The 15443-nt window shown below is 36.4% G+C and overlaps 2 protein-coding genes across 4 annotated transcripts; both read right to left on the bottom strand.

The window, feature by feature from the left end:
• Nucleotides 1-1676: 1676 nt before the first annotated feature.
• LOC142528449 (uncharacterized) lies at nucleotides 1677-7838 on the bottom strand. Its single transcript, XM_075633501.1, has 6 exons — nucleotides 6203-7838; nucleotides 5712-5924; nucleotides 5475-5624; nucleotides 3798-4678; nucleotides 3030-3575; nucleotides 1677-1739 (listed from the first exon to the last, which is right to left on the bottom strand). The coding sequence occupies exons 1-6, from the start codon at nucleotides 7836-7838 to the stop codon at nucleotides 1677-1679; spliced, it is 3489 nt and encodes a 1162-aa protein (XP_075489616.1).
• Nucleotides 7839-8182: 344 nt separating this feature from the next.
• Nucleotides 8183-13637, bottom strand: LOC142529944 (3-epi-6-deoxocathasterone 23-monooxygenase CYP90C1). 3 transcript variants are annotated; one of them, XM_075635670.1, is made up of 10 exons: nucleotides 13173-13637; nucleotides 12057-12384; nucleotides 11821-11970; nucleotides 11363-11644; nucleotides 10836-10925; nucleotides 10658-10736; nucleotides 10453-10559; nucleotides 10057-10184; nucleotides 9812-9942; nucleotides 8183-8385 (listed from the first exon to the last, which is right to left on the bottom strand). In XM_075635670.1, the coding sequence occupies exons 1-9, from the start codon at nucleotides 13424-13426 to the stop codon at nucleotides 9852-9854; spliced, it is 1509 nt and encodes a 502-aa protein (XP_075491785.1). In that variant the 5' UTR covers nucleotides 13427-13637; the 3' UTR covers nucleotides 8183-8385; nucleotides 9812-9851. The 3 variants fall into 3 exon arrangements, with proteins under 3 accessions (XP_075491785.1, XP_075491783.1, XP_075491782.1); XM_075635668.1 differs by lacking the exon at nucleotides 8183-8385 and adding an exon at nucleotides 9483-9740; XM_075635667.1 differs by lacking the exon at nucleotides 8183-8385 and having other exon boundaries at nucleotides 9760-9942; nucleotides 13173-13636.
• Nucleotides 13638-15443: the final 1806 nt, after the last annotated feature.

Here is a 15443-nt window from a genome sequence, read left to right as displayed (position 1 = left end):
TGTTGTCGACCATAGGCAATCTGAGCTTGAATGTAGGAGATAGACAGTGTGACATAACCAGTAGGAGGAACATCTGTAGGTGGCTGTTCAGCTGTCTCAGGCACATGTTCAGATGTTGTATCATCAGTGTTGCCAACATCCGGAGCAACATTTGAATGCAGCCAAGGCAGATCGATCTTTCTGTTGCCTATGAAATAAGCAGGAGAAATCTTCAGAGGATCTTTGAAAGGGCAATGATCTTCATCAATATCCTTAATGAAACCTTGAGATTCCAAGATTCCATAAATCAGTGAATGGTAGGGCAGCTTTGTTTTCTTGAAGTCTCCTTCAGCATATTGCAATGCTGTCCTGAACACCAGATTTCCAAAGTTAAAGGCCCTTTCAGTACCAATAGCAAACAACACCAGAGCCTGAGATCTAGTCACAGTAGTAAAATTGGTTGACGGTGTCCAATTCCAGATTGATGTCTTGTGCAGCACGGAAAAAAAAGAAGTGAGGTTAGCAGCACTCAACTTCTTGGGATAATCAGGGAATACTTTGATCAGGCCTTCAGTGAGCACAGAGGTTACAACATTTATGTCCAGATCCTCTTCAACTTCCTCAATATCCTGAGTGTTGTAGAATGCATTGATCACAGAAGGTGAGAACTTGTAGATACGATCACGAACAAACACTCTCCCATACTTCACCGATTCCTCATCTCCAACACTGCCCAGGAGATTGCAGTAGAATTCTAACACTACACGGCGACAGTAGGGCATAACAGTAGTGACTGTGGATAGCAACCTTCGGTTCTTGAGAAACTCAATCAAATTGTATTTCCCATATGCATTAACATCAATATTTTTCTCCTCAATCAGCTCTCTCTGAACAAACAACGGCCATAATGCCAAGGCATCCTCAGAATAAAATTTGGGGGAAAAAGACTTACTTAAATCATAGTCAGCCGAGTCAATGTGGCGCTCGGTGTTGTCAACATCCACCTCAACACCGGCAGCAGTAGCATCAACATCATCAGAAGACTCACCAGCTTCAGAGCCAATATCCTCAGATTCGGCATCACCCTGTTCCTCAGATTCAAAGTCAGATACAGACGATGAAGAGGAAGAAGCTCCAGGTCGGTTTTGCTCAAACTCCTTCATCATTTCTGAATCAGGTTTATCATCCTTAGAAATTTGTTTCTTGGCAGCCTTTTCTTCCTTAAGGTGAGCAAGAAACTCGGCCAGAGATTGTTCATCTTCTACAGGCTCATCAGGAACTCTTTCTTCTGCAACATGTTGAGTATCTGTGATGGGGTTTTGTTTTTGAATACCAGAAGTAGAACCAGATTCCTTTGCAGCAACAGTTGGTTTGGGGCGAGCCACCAACTCAAAATCATCATCATTGGAGTCATCTCCAGATGAGAAATCAGGGTCCAGAAGATTTGAGGAGGTAGATGCCCGTGGTTTCTTGGTTGGAACAAAGTCAGGATCTAACCCTGCTTGTCTCTTTGACCTTCGGCGCATAGGAGCAGGGGGAAAAGCTTTATTCAAGACTTCAAAGTCCGGTGGATTCTCGACATTGATCTCATTCCCAGGTTCACCAGGAGCGATCATTTCCAGCGGAGTTGGTTCTTCTGACACGCCCACAATTTCCATCCCCTCAACATTGGTTTCGGCTGTGGGTGTTGTGTCAGGTTATTTTCCACCCATGCTCGCAGCCATTTCACTCCTAATGTCGTGAGGATCGAAGCCAGCCATCTGCGAAATCAAGAACAAACGAAGTAGATCGGTTCGAAGGACACAGAAAATCGCGAAGAACAGAGATATTTTAAGCAAAAACAATGAATAGTGAGGGCAGGAGAAATTTTAGAATGTGAGGGAAAATTCTAAACAGTAAAGTTATTCTTCGTCCATTCCTAATTATTTAAGCACAACTCTCCAACGGTAACATTCTGTTGAGCCGCAACTTCAGCACCTTTTCAACTCAATTTTTACTCTCACCCAACGGTAACTTTGTGAAACAGTGCCATCATTATTTCAAGAAATCAGGCAGGATAAAACACCACGTCGAATTAACCCCACAAACAGTTAGAAATCAAGAAATTTCAAAATTAAGTCGGTTAGGGTTTTCTTCGTATTTCATGAATTAAAAACTGATAGCCCACTGGTCATGATGAATTCACATAACAGCAGTATGAATGACTTAAATTTATGCCTAAAGTATGATCAAAAATGAAATGCACGCGCATGTGATCAAACTGTGATCAGTCTGTACTTAGGTGTTGGCAACACCTCTTGGCAACACTCACAAGTTGGACTCAAACTTTCTTGAACATTTTTAATTCAGACATGGTAGCTCCCACTCTAGAAGAACGGTCTTCATAGGACTCCTCTAGGTAGCTTTTTCCATATGTATTTTGAATTAGAAGTGGTAGCTCCCACACTAGAAGAACGGTCTTCATTGGACTCCTCTAGGTAGTTTTTTCCATTTTCTTCTAAACAACAATTTTTTTTTTCTATTTTTCACCTTATTGCTCAAGAATTTTCTAAGTCATTTTCTACATTGGACAAGATCATGTGGTACACGAACATCCTCACAGCTTAATGACTTAGATTCAGCACACTCCATACTTTATAAAATTTTGATAGAAAGTTTGATTCACAACTGAGAGCACACCATTCAGTATCCTTCACTTGTACAGGCTTCACACAAAACAGGATGTATGCAATATGTCTAACATCCTAAAAATAAAATGCACATGCATGCTGAGTGTTGTCCATAGGTGTTGTAACACCGAGGACAACATCCGTGAGTAATCATTGTGCACACAAGCTGAGAGACTTCCTAAGATTGGAAAATCTCTCAAAATCTAATGGTTTTGTAAAAATATCAGCCAGTTGGTTCTCAGTTCTAACAAATTCCATTCGAATTGTACCCTTATCAACCAAATCTCGAATAAAATGATGTCTAATGTCTATGTGTTTCGTTCGAGAGTGTTGTACTGAATTTTTTGAAATATCAATTGCACTTGAATTGTCACAGTATACAATTAAGGTGTCACTGTTGAAACCATAGTCTTTAATCATTTGATTCATCCACAAAAGTTGTGAACAACAGCTAGCAGCTGCAACATATTCAGATTCAGCAGTGGACAGAGATACACAATTTTGCTTTTTACTATACCATGACACCAAATTGTTACCTAGGTAAAAACATCCTCCAGTGGTACTCTTCCTATCATCTAGATTTCCAGCCCAGTCAGCATCACTAAACCCTACTAGATTTGTGTTTGTTTCTTTGGTGTACCACAAACCTAAGTTAACTGTCCCGGCTATATATCTCAAAATTCTTTTGACAGCTTTTAAATGAGTGACTTTAGGATCAGCCTGGTACCTGGCGCACAAACATACACTAAACATGATGTCGGGACGACTTGCACTTAAGTAAAGAAGACTGCCTATGATGCTGCGATACTGGGTGTTGTCAACACCTGCAGCAACATCGTCTTTGGACAATTTTTCAATCGACTCCATTGGTGTTTTCATGTGTTTAGTGTTCTCGGTAGAAAATTTCTTCACCAAATTCTTGGCATACTTGGATTGACACAGAAAGATACCATCATGCATTTGTTTAATTTGCAATCCAAGAAAGAAACTTAATTCTCCTACCATGCTCATTTCAAATGTGGTAGACATGCATTTAACAAATTCATCAACATGCTTTTGAGAAGAAGCACCAAAAATGATGTCATCCACATATATTTAACACACAAGAATATCATGCATCGATTTTTGAATAAAAAGGGTTTTATCAACCTCACCTCGTTTGAAGCCTAAGTCAAGCAGATATTCAGTAAGCCTACCATACCATGCTCGTGGAGCTTGTTTAAGTCCATAAAGTGCCTTCTTCAACTTGTAGACATGGTTCGGGTGGTTTGGATCTTCGAACCCTTTAGGTTGGCTTACATAAGCTTCTTCATTCAAAATGCCGTTCAAAAATGCACTTTTCACATCCATTTGATATAGTTTTATGTCCATGTGACAAGCGATAGCAAGTAAAAGTCGGACTGACTCAATCCGGGCAACAGGGGCAAATGTCTCATCAAAATCAATTCCTTCAATTTGAGTATACCCTTGAGCAACTAACCTAGCTTTATTTCTCACAACAATCCCAGATTCATCAGTTTTGTTTTTAAAAATCCATTTGGTTCCAATAACATTCACATTATCAGGTCTGGGAACCAAATCCCACACATCATTCCTAACAAATTGTTCAAGTTCATCATGCATCGCATCAACCCAAAATTCATCTTTTAAGGCTTCATTTATATTTTTGGGTTCAATGAGCGAAACAAAACAAGAATGGCTTACTTGAGAGTATACGGAAGTCATGCATACTAGACCCATCATTTTCCGATAATCTACCTTCTCCTTTCTTCTAGTTTGCATTCCTCCAAATGCTTCTCCAATGATCTGAGATGATGGATGATTTTTCTGAATCTTACTAGGAATATCAATCCCTTCATTGGTTACAACATCATCATTTTCAGTATACTCTCCTGGTTCATCATTTGATTCTGCCAGTGCAGGTGTTGTCTCAGGTGTTACAACACCGGGTGCAACATCTGTGTTAGGCAGTGTCTCACTTATGTTCAGCAGCCCATCAATATCATCCTCGATTGTTTTTCCCGTTAGATCTGCAAGATCGTCAAAAACAACGTTAATAGATTCCATAGTCGTTCTTGTTCTGAGATTATACACGCGATATGCACGACTTATTGGAAGAATAACCAAGAAATAAACACTTGTCACTTTTAGAGTCAAACTTTGCAAGATGGTCTCGGTCATTCAAAACATAACATACACACCCAAAAACATGAAAGTACTTCAGGTTTGGCCTCTTTCCCATGATGATTTCATAGGATGTCATAGTAGAACCACTCCTTAAGTACACACGGTTTGAAATATGACATGCTATGTTTAAGGCCTCGGCCCAAAATCGTTTTGAAATATTCTTTGAACTCAACATGACCCTAGCCATTTCTTGCAGTGTCCTATTCTTCCTTTCGGCTATTCCATTTTGTTGAGGAGTCTTAGGGGCCGAAAATTCATAAGTTATCCCTCTCTTTTCACAGAATGATATAAAGTGTGAGTTTTCAAATTCTTTACCATGGTCGGTCCTTATCTTACCAACCCTCAAATCATGTAGATTAGTAATCTTAGCATGTAATTTCTTAAAAACAGCAAATGTGTCGGATTTTTCTCTAAGAAAACTTACCCATGTAAAGCGAGAGAAATCATCCACACACACACTTGAATACTTCTTACCTCCAAGGCTTTCCACTTCCATTGGACCCATAAGATCCATGTGCAAGAGTTCAAGACACCGTGTTGTCCCAAAGTGTTGCAACACTTGATGGGGAACACGTGTTTGCTTACCCTTTTGACATGCACCACAAACATAAGGAATTCCAGAGGATAAATTAGGCATACCTCTCACAGCATCGTACTTACCAAGGTTCTTTAATGTCTTGAAGTTTGCATGACCCAATTTTTGATGCCACAAGTTTAGTTCACTTCCTTTTGAATGATTGCACACAGGGTCCTCTCCAAGTTGATAACAATTGTCAGCCGACCTTGTACCTGTCAAAATACATGAATCAGTATTATCAAAAACTTCACAATTGTCTTTATCAAACTTAACATGTAAACCATCATCACAAAGTTGACTTATGCTTATTAAGTTTGAGTTAAGTCCTTCGACATAAAGCACATTATGTAGACTAGGCAGTCCATCAACATTCAAGGTCCCTTTGCCAGCTATTCTTCCTTTAGCACCTCCACCATATGTCACATGACCATTCCTTAGTTCAACATAGTCAGTCAAATAGTCTTTAGAACCTGTCATGTGGCGTGAACAGCCACTGTCAAAGTACCATATTCCTGCAATGTTAGTTTTTAACGAAGTATAAATAACAGAACATTGAATATTAGCCTTTGGCACCCAGACCCTTTTTACCGATGGTTTCCTATTGGCAGTGTTACGCCGGGTGTTGTACAACACCTGTGGCAACACCTGTTCAGATTCCCATCTTTTATAGTCATCTCTCAGTTTAAATAGTAGGGTTTGATATGACCAGGTCTAAAGCAATAGTGGCAGATAAAGTGGCGTTTTCTGGACTTGGACTTCTTTGTAGATATTTGCCTCTTTGATGAAACACCTTTTTCAGTGTATGTAGCATTCGAGATTTCAGCACTTCCTTTGACAAAGACAGTTGGTTTTCTTTCAATGTTGGAATACTCTCCTATTTCAAACTGGTGATTCGTATAACCAAGTCCAGCTTTGTCATTCTTTCCAATCATCAAGAGTGAATCAAGTTTGGATGAACTTGAATTAAGCTTCGCAAGAATTTGAGTTGCTTCTCCAAGCTCTTCCTTGACTTTGCATAATTCCAGATCTTTCTTGCTTAAGATTACTTCAAGTCGTGATACTTGTGACTTCAGCTCAGTGTTCTCTTTGGAGAGAATTGCATTCACTTTATTTCTTTTGATCCAGTCTTCATACAATTCTTCATACATTGTCTGCACTCTTTCCAGAGTGACTTCATCATCATCTACTTCTTGGTTTTCAGACTGACTTGATTCACCAAGGGTTGTAGAATTAAGACACACTGAATTTGAAGAGATGTTGCGACCAGGTATTGCAACACCTGTGGCAACACCCAAAGGATTGATTTGCATTGAATGCTTCTCCTTGATCATAGCAGACAACGATGTGTGATTTTCAGATTCATTTGATCCTTGATCATCATCAGACTCTTCATCACTCAAAGTGACAGCCATGCCTTTGTTTCTCCGAAGTCGATTGGCACACTCATTGGCATAGTGTCCAAATCCAGAACACTCTCTGCATTGTACTGAGTCCAAATTTCTGACATTTGATTGGATTTGCAATTCAGTTTTTGGTCGAAATTGTCCTTTCATAGGAGTAAACTTTTGAGCTTTTGCAGAAGTGGTGATATTGGGCAACACAGATTTTTGTCCAATTTTCTTCTTCTCTCTCATTTTCTTCAAGTAATCACCTAATTTTTTAGTAATTAGAGAGATAGAATATTCACCTAAATCAGATTCATTCACTTCTTTAGATATTTGAAGGATTTCATCATAAGAGTCAGTTGAAACTTCAAGGGCTCTTGTCTTCCCTTTATCCTTCTTTTGTAAATCAAGATTCATCTCAAAAGTTCTGAGGGAACTCATTAATTCATCCAGGTTGATTGTTGAAGTGTCTTTAGATTCTTCAATTGCACAAACTTTGACATTAAATTTCTCAGGTAGAGATCTTAAAACTTTGTTCACCAATCTTTCATTGGACATGGGATCTCCAAGACTGTGAGCTTCATTAGAAAGTTGTCTCAACCGGCTATCATACTCAAGAATAGACTTCTTGTCCTCCATTCTCAGGCTTTCAAATTTTGATGCCACCATCCTTAGCCTAGTTTTACGCACACTCTCGGATCCTTCACAATGTTTCTGAAGTATATCCCAAGCTTCTTTGGCACAAACACAATTGGTGATTAAATTAAACATCCTTGTGTCAACAGACGAAAATATAGCATTGAGAGCCTTGGAATTAAAATTTGACGTTTGCACTTCATCGATTGTCCATGTACTTTCAGGTTTGAGCCGAGTGTCTCCATCAGCATCCTCAATCTTTGGTGGACTCCAACCATCAAGTACACGCTGCCAAGCTCTTTCTTCAATTGATTTAATAAAAACCCTCATCTTTACTTTCCATAATGCATAGTTTGATCCATCCAATACGGGAGGTCTAAAAACAGTGTTTGTTGATGCTTTCATGATCCTTTTCCACCTGGAAAACAAAACAAAACAGGATCTCACTTAGTAGCGTCAAGTGGAGGCTCTGATACCAATTGAAAGTTCCGTTTCCACAGGGTGAATGTGACGAGGGTGAGTGTTGTGTGTATCAGAATGTAGGTGTTGTGCGTAGGTGTTGTAACGCCCACGACAACATGCAGCGGAAATTATAGTTTAACACATTAACACACAACTGGAATGACAATAAACCAATACTAGTGAAAGAATAAAACAACTCCCTTATTAAGGCGAGTAACAAATTGCATCATAAACCTCTAACAAACCGTATAACCAAAATACATATGATGCATCAACTGAGAAGTGAAAAAGTCTTCAAAAATCAGCGCACTAATCAAAACAGTGATTAGGTGTTGTCTTCAGATGTAGTCAGCACTTCACAGCAACACTTTATCAACGACGCGAGATTGCTTCAATCAGAAAATATTTTCTTCGTACAAATGCATCTCTGTCTCTCCGAAAGTTTTATGCTCTATATCGTCCCCCCTTTTTGTTTCTTCTCCTTTGAGTCCTATTTAACATAGAAAAACCAATTTCATTAGGAAACAAACTCTTTTTAAAATAAGGATAATATCTTAAAGATATTGTGATATCATATCTTAAAGATATTATGAGTCATATCAAATATAGTCTTATATCACATATTGAATTTATACGAGATCATATCATCAATTTCAAGATTATCCTCATGTCTAGAAAGACAAAATATTAAAGATAAAAAATGAAAATATATCAAGAAATAAAATTCCTTTCAGTGACAAATGAGTTTAACATTCGCTATTACTGTTGATTGATGAGACGAAATCTTCAACTCAACTTAATGTTTCAAACCGTGTTATATTTGACTCAAACATTATTGTATTATACATATATATAGTTCTTAACATATTTGTTTTTTAATAATTCGTGCAAAGGATATTTGTTTGAGCAAAGTGTAACGCAATTTAACGATCAGAGTACACTTTAATGTTTCCATTCCGTTTTTAAGACTTTTTGTTATGTATTTGAAACAAGTATTAGAAGAAACCAAAATTAGGAAGATTATCAGCTTTATATATAAATCATTTAATATTCAGATATTTCTGTATATATACCATTTATTCGATTTTAAATTAAATTTATTATATATATAAATATTATAATTAAAAAATATTATTTTAAAAAGGTCCTTTAATTTTTTTTTAAAAAAAGAAACATAGAGAGATATTTCGGCCACTTGAATAAAACGTACCCTGTATGTCGACAATGATGAAGGAAATAAATAAAAACTTATTTAATTAGCCCACTTGAATAAAAATATATATGGATGAAATGATTGCCATCTAATAATACACATATTATTCTTCAGTATTTTCTACGTCAAATCATCGAGTTACCATCCAACACATCATGCAACCCCCACAATCCATCAATCCCATAAAATAAAATCCATCAATATATATATATAATTGACGAAAAATTTGTGTGAGACGATTTCACAGGTCGTATTTTGTGAAATATATATCTTATTTGGATCATCCATGAAAAAATATTACTTTTTATTGTGAATATCGCTAGGGTTGACCCGTCTCACAGATAAAGATTCTTGAGATCATCTCACAAGAGACTTACTCTGTATAATTTATCTAACTTATCGAGCATAAAAGTTATAAAATGTCTAAAAAAAATGAATGTCAAATTCATAAAATATAGGAGAAATAATTACGGGATTAAAAAAACACAGAGCATGGGACTGGACCACCACCTTGTACCTGTGCTATGGCTGATAATCACTGCATTTGTTCTTATCCAACTAACAATAAATTCAACTTAGCAAATATAAATCATGATTTCTTCACTGGCAATTTTTGTCGGCAACACCCTTCCCTCCCCTCCCGCCTCTGTCAATGAGAAAAAGATAGATAGATACTCCTATTATAATCTGATGAAATTGTTACCTAAACCCATCAATTTGTTTGGGGAATAATGGTCTGCATTTCAATGCTGTAGGGGCACGATGGTGATTGGTAGCTTCCTCTTCATTCTCACAGTTGGAAAATAGATTATTTCGTCTCTTTCAGCATCCCATCTGCACAGGAGGGAGCGAAAGCTCGTGTTACCTACCGTGTCATCAATCCTTATGGGGACGATACCAACCCGAAAACTCTAAGAATTAACTAATGCATTCTTACCAAGATCTCACCTATATGTTGTAACAAGATGATGAAGGAAAATGGAGATTTCGAGCCTCGAGAGTTCGAGACCGGGACATAGACGTTGCCCTCCGCCGAACGGCGTAAATACATTCGCAGTCATAGCATCTCCTATTTTCTGCCACCAAAAAAATTTTTTTTATTGCCTTAGCTGTTTGAAATTTTAAAAAACAAGTATATAGACATAACGGAACATGCAACGAGTTGATATCTATCACTGTCGTTGTATATATGGAATTGTCAGTCCATATTCGTAATATTTAAAGAACAAGAAGAATGTTTGGCAAACAAATGATGCGTCGTAATAAATCGTAATCCTAACATCAATTAGGCATTTTAAGTGATTTTGGATGGCTATGAAGTACACAATTACACATTGATAGTACCTTCCATCTCCAAGGATCGAATTCGTAAGAGTTCTTGTAATTCAGTTCATCCATATGAACAGCGCTAAAGGATGCCATAACACACCATCCTTTCGGTATCAAATAACCTGAAAACCGAGCGATGATACGTACAACAAGTCAGGAATTTTTTCGACGCCGAAAATTAAACCACGAGTAATCGTAAAGTATTGAGTGAATGTAACACCTTTTACTTTGACATCCTTGAGAGCTTTTCTCCACACTGCATTGATTATATTCGCGAGTCTCAAAGTTTCGCTGATAACCTGTAGGGAAAGAAAGAACAGATGAAATCCACAAATAAAGAAAAAATTTCGGCTAGCAGCTCTAGATTCTCCGTTCATATATGCATCCAAAGGACTTACGTTTTGAGTAAATGGTAATGACATGTAATCGTTCCAAGAATATTCCTCACCGGAGCGATCCTTTCTCCGTTTGATTTCCATGTTCTCCTCCTAGCATTTTCAATGAAATATTATGCAAGAAGATATATGTTATTACAAATCAAGAAATAAGCAAAATCACATCATAGGCAAAAACAAATAATCCACTGAATTTTGGAAATGTAAGCAGTGGGCTACCCGCATTATTATCTACCACGTGAATCCAAGAATATGACCTGATCCGAGTTTTACAATCATGAATTGAAGTTGACATTGTTGGCCCTCTAAATATTTCACATCCATTGGGGATCCCTACAGTTTATTACGCGCAAAGAATTTGTACCTCTCTCCAATTCTTGTCAATCTTTTCAAACAAATCATTAGTCTTATTTTACATGATAATTCAAAATATGATAGCTACAGCTCCGATTTAAATCACTGTAAGCAAGCATAACAACAGTAAAATCTTTGCAAAATTCTATGCCATGAACAAGTATATGTATTCATACCACTAAGTGAGCTAAGGCAATAGGACTGTCGGTAAGGAATTTAACGGCTAGGGTCATGGCAGTGGGCACAGTCTCCTCTCCGGGAATCATCATCTCGATTATGTTCCCGCCGATGAAATCTAATGGTAGTCGATGCTGCTGCATCTCTTCTGATTCTCCGACATCACGTAGTAGCGCATCGATCACATCGATTGGAAACTTCTCGTTTCCTTCTGTTTTCTCCAGAGAGATTTTTCTCTTTTCTATAATTTTATCCACCATTTCTTGCAATCTCTTCTTTGCCTATTGCAAAAGAAAGGTTTTGTAATAACACTGAAAAACATAGAGTTCTTTGATCACTTGTTCAAGGAAGGATACAAAAAAATTGAGTTGGGGCATGGTGAGCAGAGGGGGCGACGGGATCTGTCCATGCATACATAGTGTTCTTGATACTTCACATGTAAAATGTTAACTTGTACCTTCAAAGACTTATATAGTGTTGTTCCAGGGAGATTAATGGGTAGACATATTAAACCTTTGATGAATTCCTCGAATTCTCTCTTTAGTAAGTTCATTTCTTCACCTGGTTCGATGCTTAATAGCACTCTGACAAGAATTTCAAATGTAATCTGCCAAAACAACACCAAAAACCAATGAACTGATGCAGTGAGAAAGAATCATGCATTAAGACACCATGCCTACGAAAGTACGAAACCTTTTTTGTTTCATTCTGAAGATAAACGAGGTCGGTCTTATCCGACCACGAACATAGGGAGTGCTGAACAGCTCTCTCAATGTCTCTGGTGATTCGAGCTTTAAATTGTGGTGATTTCAGGAAAACACCAATGAGGGCATGGACCCTCTTGTGCAAAGATCCGTTCATCTGCAATATCGAAGATTTTCCAAGAAGCTCGGTGATAGATTTAGGATAACAAGGTATAAATGCATTCCCATGGTTCTGTAGAATCGTCTTGTTCACGATGGGATCGCTCGAGACTATGATGGCCTTCCCCAGAATGTGTGTTCTGAAAACATCACCATACCTGATCACAAATAGAGGTTGAGTTATTTTCTGCAGGTAACACAGTTTCTACTAATGTGGTCGATTCGAATAACTCGTAACCATAATGAATTTCATGAGTGAAAATAGATCAAATAAGGGGGATGAAGCAAAGATCAAAAGAAACGAGATTCCAAAAGCTGGTTAAAAGTTAAAAACCATATAATATAGATCAAACATTTCTAAGCAAATGGAAAAAGGAAAGAAAATAGATTCTTTTAATTTTTCCTCGTGCTACATCCGGTTTGACCCAAACCAAGAGCAAAAGAGTGACACAGACTTAACCAAAATAACCATGAATTACGGGTAAATATACGTGTGTGGATGGAATAATTGATAAACTACAATTTACCTTGAAACATTCAATTCACCACATATTGAATGAAAAGGAAGTCGAATTACCAATCTACACTAGTACTACTTCTGAATTTACATATTTTTAGTCACCAGTATTTCGATGATCCTATCATATGTGGTGGCGCATGTCCAAAAAAAAAAAAAAAAAAAAAAAAAAAAAAGCAGACAAACAATTATATTTGAACAAAGCAAAATGTTCTATCTTGGCTTTGCAGCTCCATTTCTTTATTAATTTTGTCAGTTTTTTTTTCTTCTTCCCCTTGTATTCCTACTACATCTATAATCAATGGTTTTCTAGAAATTTTTAGTATATACAATATTTCCAGCATTTAAAAGATGGATAATGGATAAGAACATCTCCCAATTAACCAAAAAGGATTTGGGTTATACGAAAAGAAAGAGAAGTTTTCTTACGTAGATTTGCGCTTTTCCATGAAACTGACAGGTTTAGCAGAGTAACCGGACGCTATGAAATCCAGCGTCTCTCCAATCAATGGCCAACCCCTATTCCCTCTTGGTAAAACAAAAGCCTTTTCATTTTCCTTCTGTTCCCTTTCATGTTCCCCACGATTTTTCAACAACTGAAACACATAAAAAAACACAACTGATGACAAAATCACCACCAACACCACCCCATTCAAGAAAACCCAACTTGGCAGCTGTTCCATTCCTGTAAAAAGAAAGAAGAAGAACGTCGTTCAACTTAAAGTTTTGTTTCTGTGTGGTTGCATATATGAGCGATGTGATGTTGTAAAAGCAGGCAGCAGAAGGATCAAACGCTTTTCTGAAAAAGAAGAGAGAGACCAGGTGAGGTATTGAAAGGTCTGAGATCTGTACACTGCACACGTGCAGTTTTATATATGCCCGCTTTCTCTATCTATCATATTCAAGGCCTAGAGAGAGATATTATATATATATATATAATAATATATTATATAGATAATTGTATCGACGATGGGTTCCATTCTTTTTGTCTGTGTTAGGAGAAATGAATGCTGTGTGATTCGATTCGTAACAAGGAAAGGAAAGAAAGGGATCGGTGGGTAATAAATAGTGCAGTATGGGATCCCTCATAAATAACAAAGCCCCCCATATGGGGAGAGGCAATTTACCCATACGATTTCAAGATTTTGTCCACTCTTCCATTTTCCGCTAGCACGTACTATGAAAACCATTTCACGGACGAAATATGAAAACAACCGTCGTTAATTAAGTCGTATTTGATCGCTGATTAACGAAAATTTGATTATATTTCGTCGTTAAATTGACGACGGTTCATTTCAAAATTGTCGCTAAGTTAACAACGATTTATGCCAAAACTGTCGCTACTTTAACAACGCAGATAAACCGTCGCTAATTAACGACGAGTTTTGAGGAACCGTCGCAAATTGCGACGGTAACTTTAGCGACGGTCGTAATTTCCGTCGCTAAGTATATATAATTTTCTTTTTTGTAGTATATTTCAAGATTTTGGAGATTTTAATATTTTGATCAATAATTAGAAGGTTATAATAATAATATTATTATTAAAAATATTTGAACAATTCTTATATATTGAAAAGTTTCTTGCATGGTAAAAAAAAAATAGGTCTTTTTTGCAATTATGAGTTGGGTCTATGAGCAGTTATATTCTAAATACAAAAAACAGTAATTTTCATTGGTCGAAGATCTTTCTCACTAAATTAATGTCTAAAACAGTCTCATTAGTTTTTGTGTAGAGTAACTAGTTGACCGTATTAATTATAACGAAAAAATTATATTTTTGATCTTGTAATTCGAACTTTTTTTTATTTTTTAGTCATGTTAACGAGTTATTTACATTTTTAATCATGTAACTTGTATGTGGTTAATATTTTTGATACATGAATAAAAATAAAAATTCATTGTAACATAACAAAAAAATAAGTTACATAACTAAAAATATAATTTACTTATAGTTAAATTATATTAATGAGTTTTTCCATGTAACTTGTACGTGGTTAACATTATTTAATATAGATTCAGAAACCCAATGTCGGGAGGAAAGAAAAATCCTTCTATATTTATAACAATTCAAACCTTAATCAAAACAAATTCCTCAACTATTAAAATCTTGATGGGCTCTGTTTGGTAAGCTTTACAATGTGGGCTTCTGCAAATATGTCCAAATTTCAATTTAATGGTAGATTATAAAAGTAAATTAATTGATTATAATTTCAAACTCAAACCACATTTCGAAAATTTTCATAGTATTTATAATATATAATTTTTGGATATTTTGATCAGTATTCATTTCACATTGAGACAAAATATTCAAAACATAATCATCACTATTCTTTTCTATCAATCATTATTCACATACACTTACCTTTTCTCCTATATGATATGGGATATTCACACTTTATTGCACCTCATGCCAAATTTCAAAATTCATTTCCAAATAACTTTCTAAAAACTCATATAACACAAATATGTATTCCAATTAGAAGGTATTTTTGTGAGACGAATCAATACAATTGATACTTAAAGTGAAAGTAATATTTTAAACATAAAAAATAATATTTTTTTATGAATCAATTCGAGTTAGATATCAACCTCACAAATTGACCCGTGAGATCGGTTCACACACAGAGTATATATACATAAGTTTTAGAATATATTCTAAAAATGAGAAACAGATGGTATGAGAAATAATTGACAAAATAC

Source organism: Primulina tabacum, chromosome 16 (assembly GCF_025594145.1).
Source record: "Primulina tabacum isolate GXHZ01 chromosome 16, ASM2559414v2, whole genome shotgun sequence".
In the NCBI taxonomy this organism is placed as follows: domain Eukaryota; kingdom Viridiplantae; phylum Streptophyta; class Magnoliopsida; order Lamiales; family Gesneriaceae; genus Primulina; species Primulina tabacum.
The sequence above is the reverse complement of the archived record's forward strand: the minus strand, read 5'-3'. Positions and strand labels throughout refer to the sequence as shown.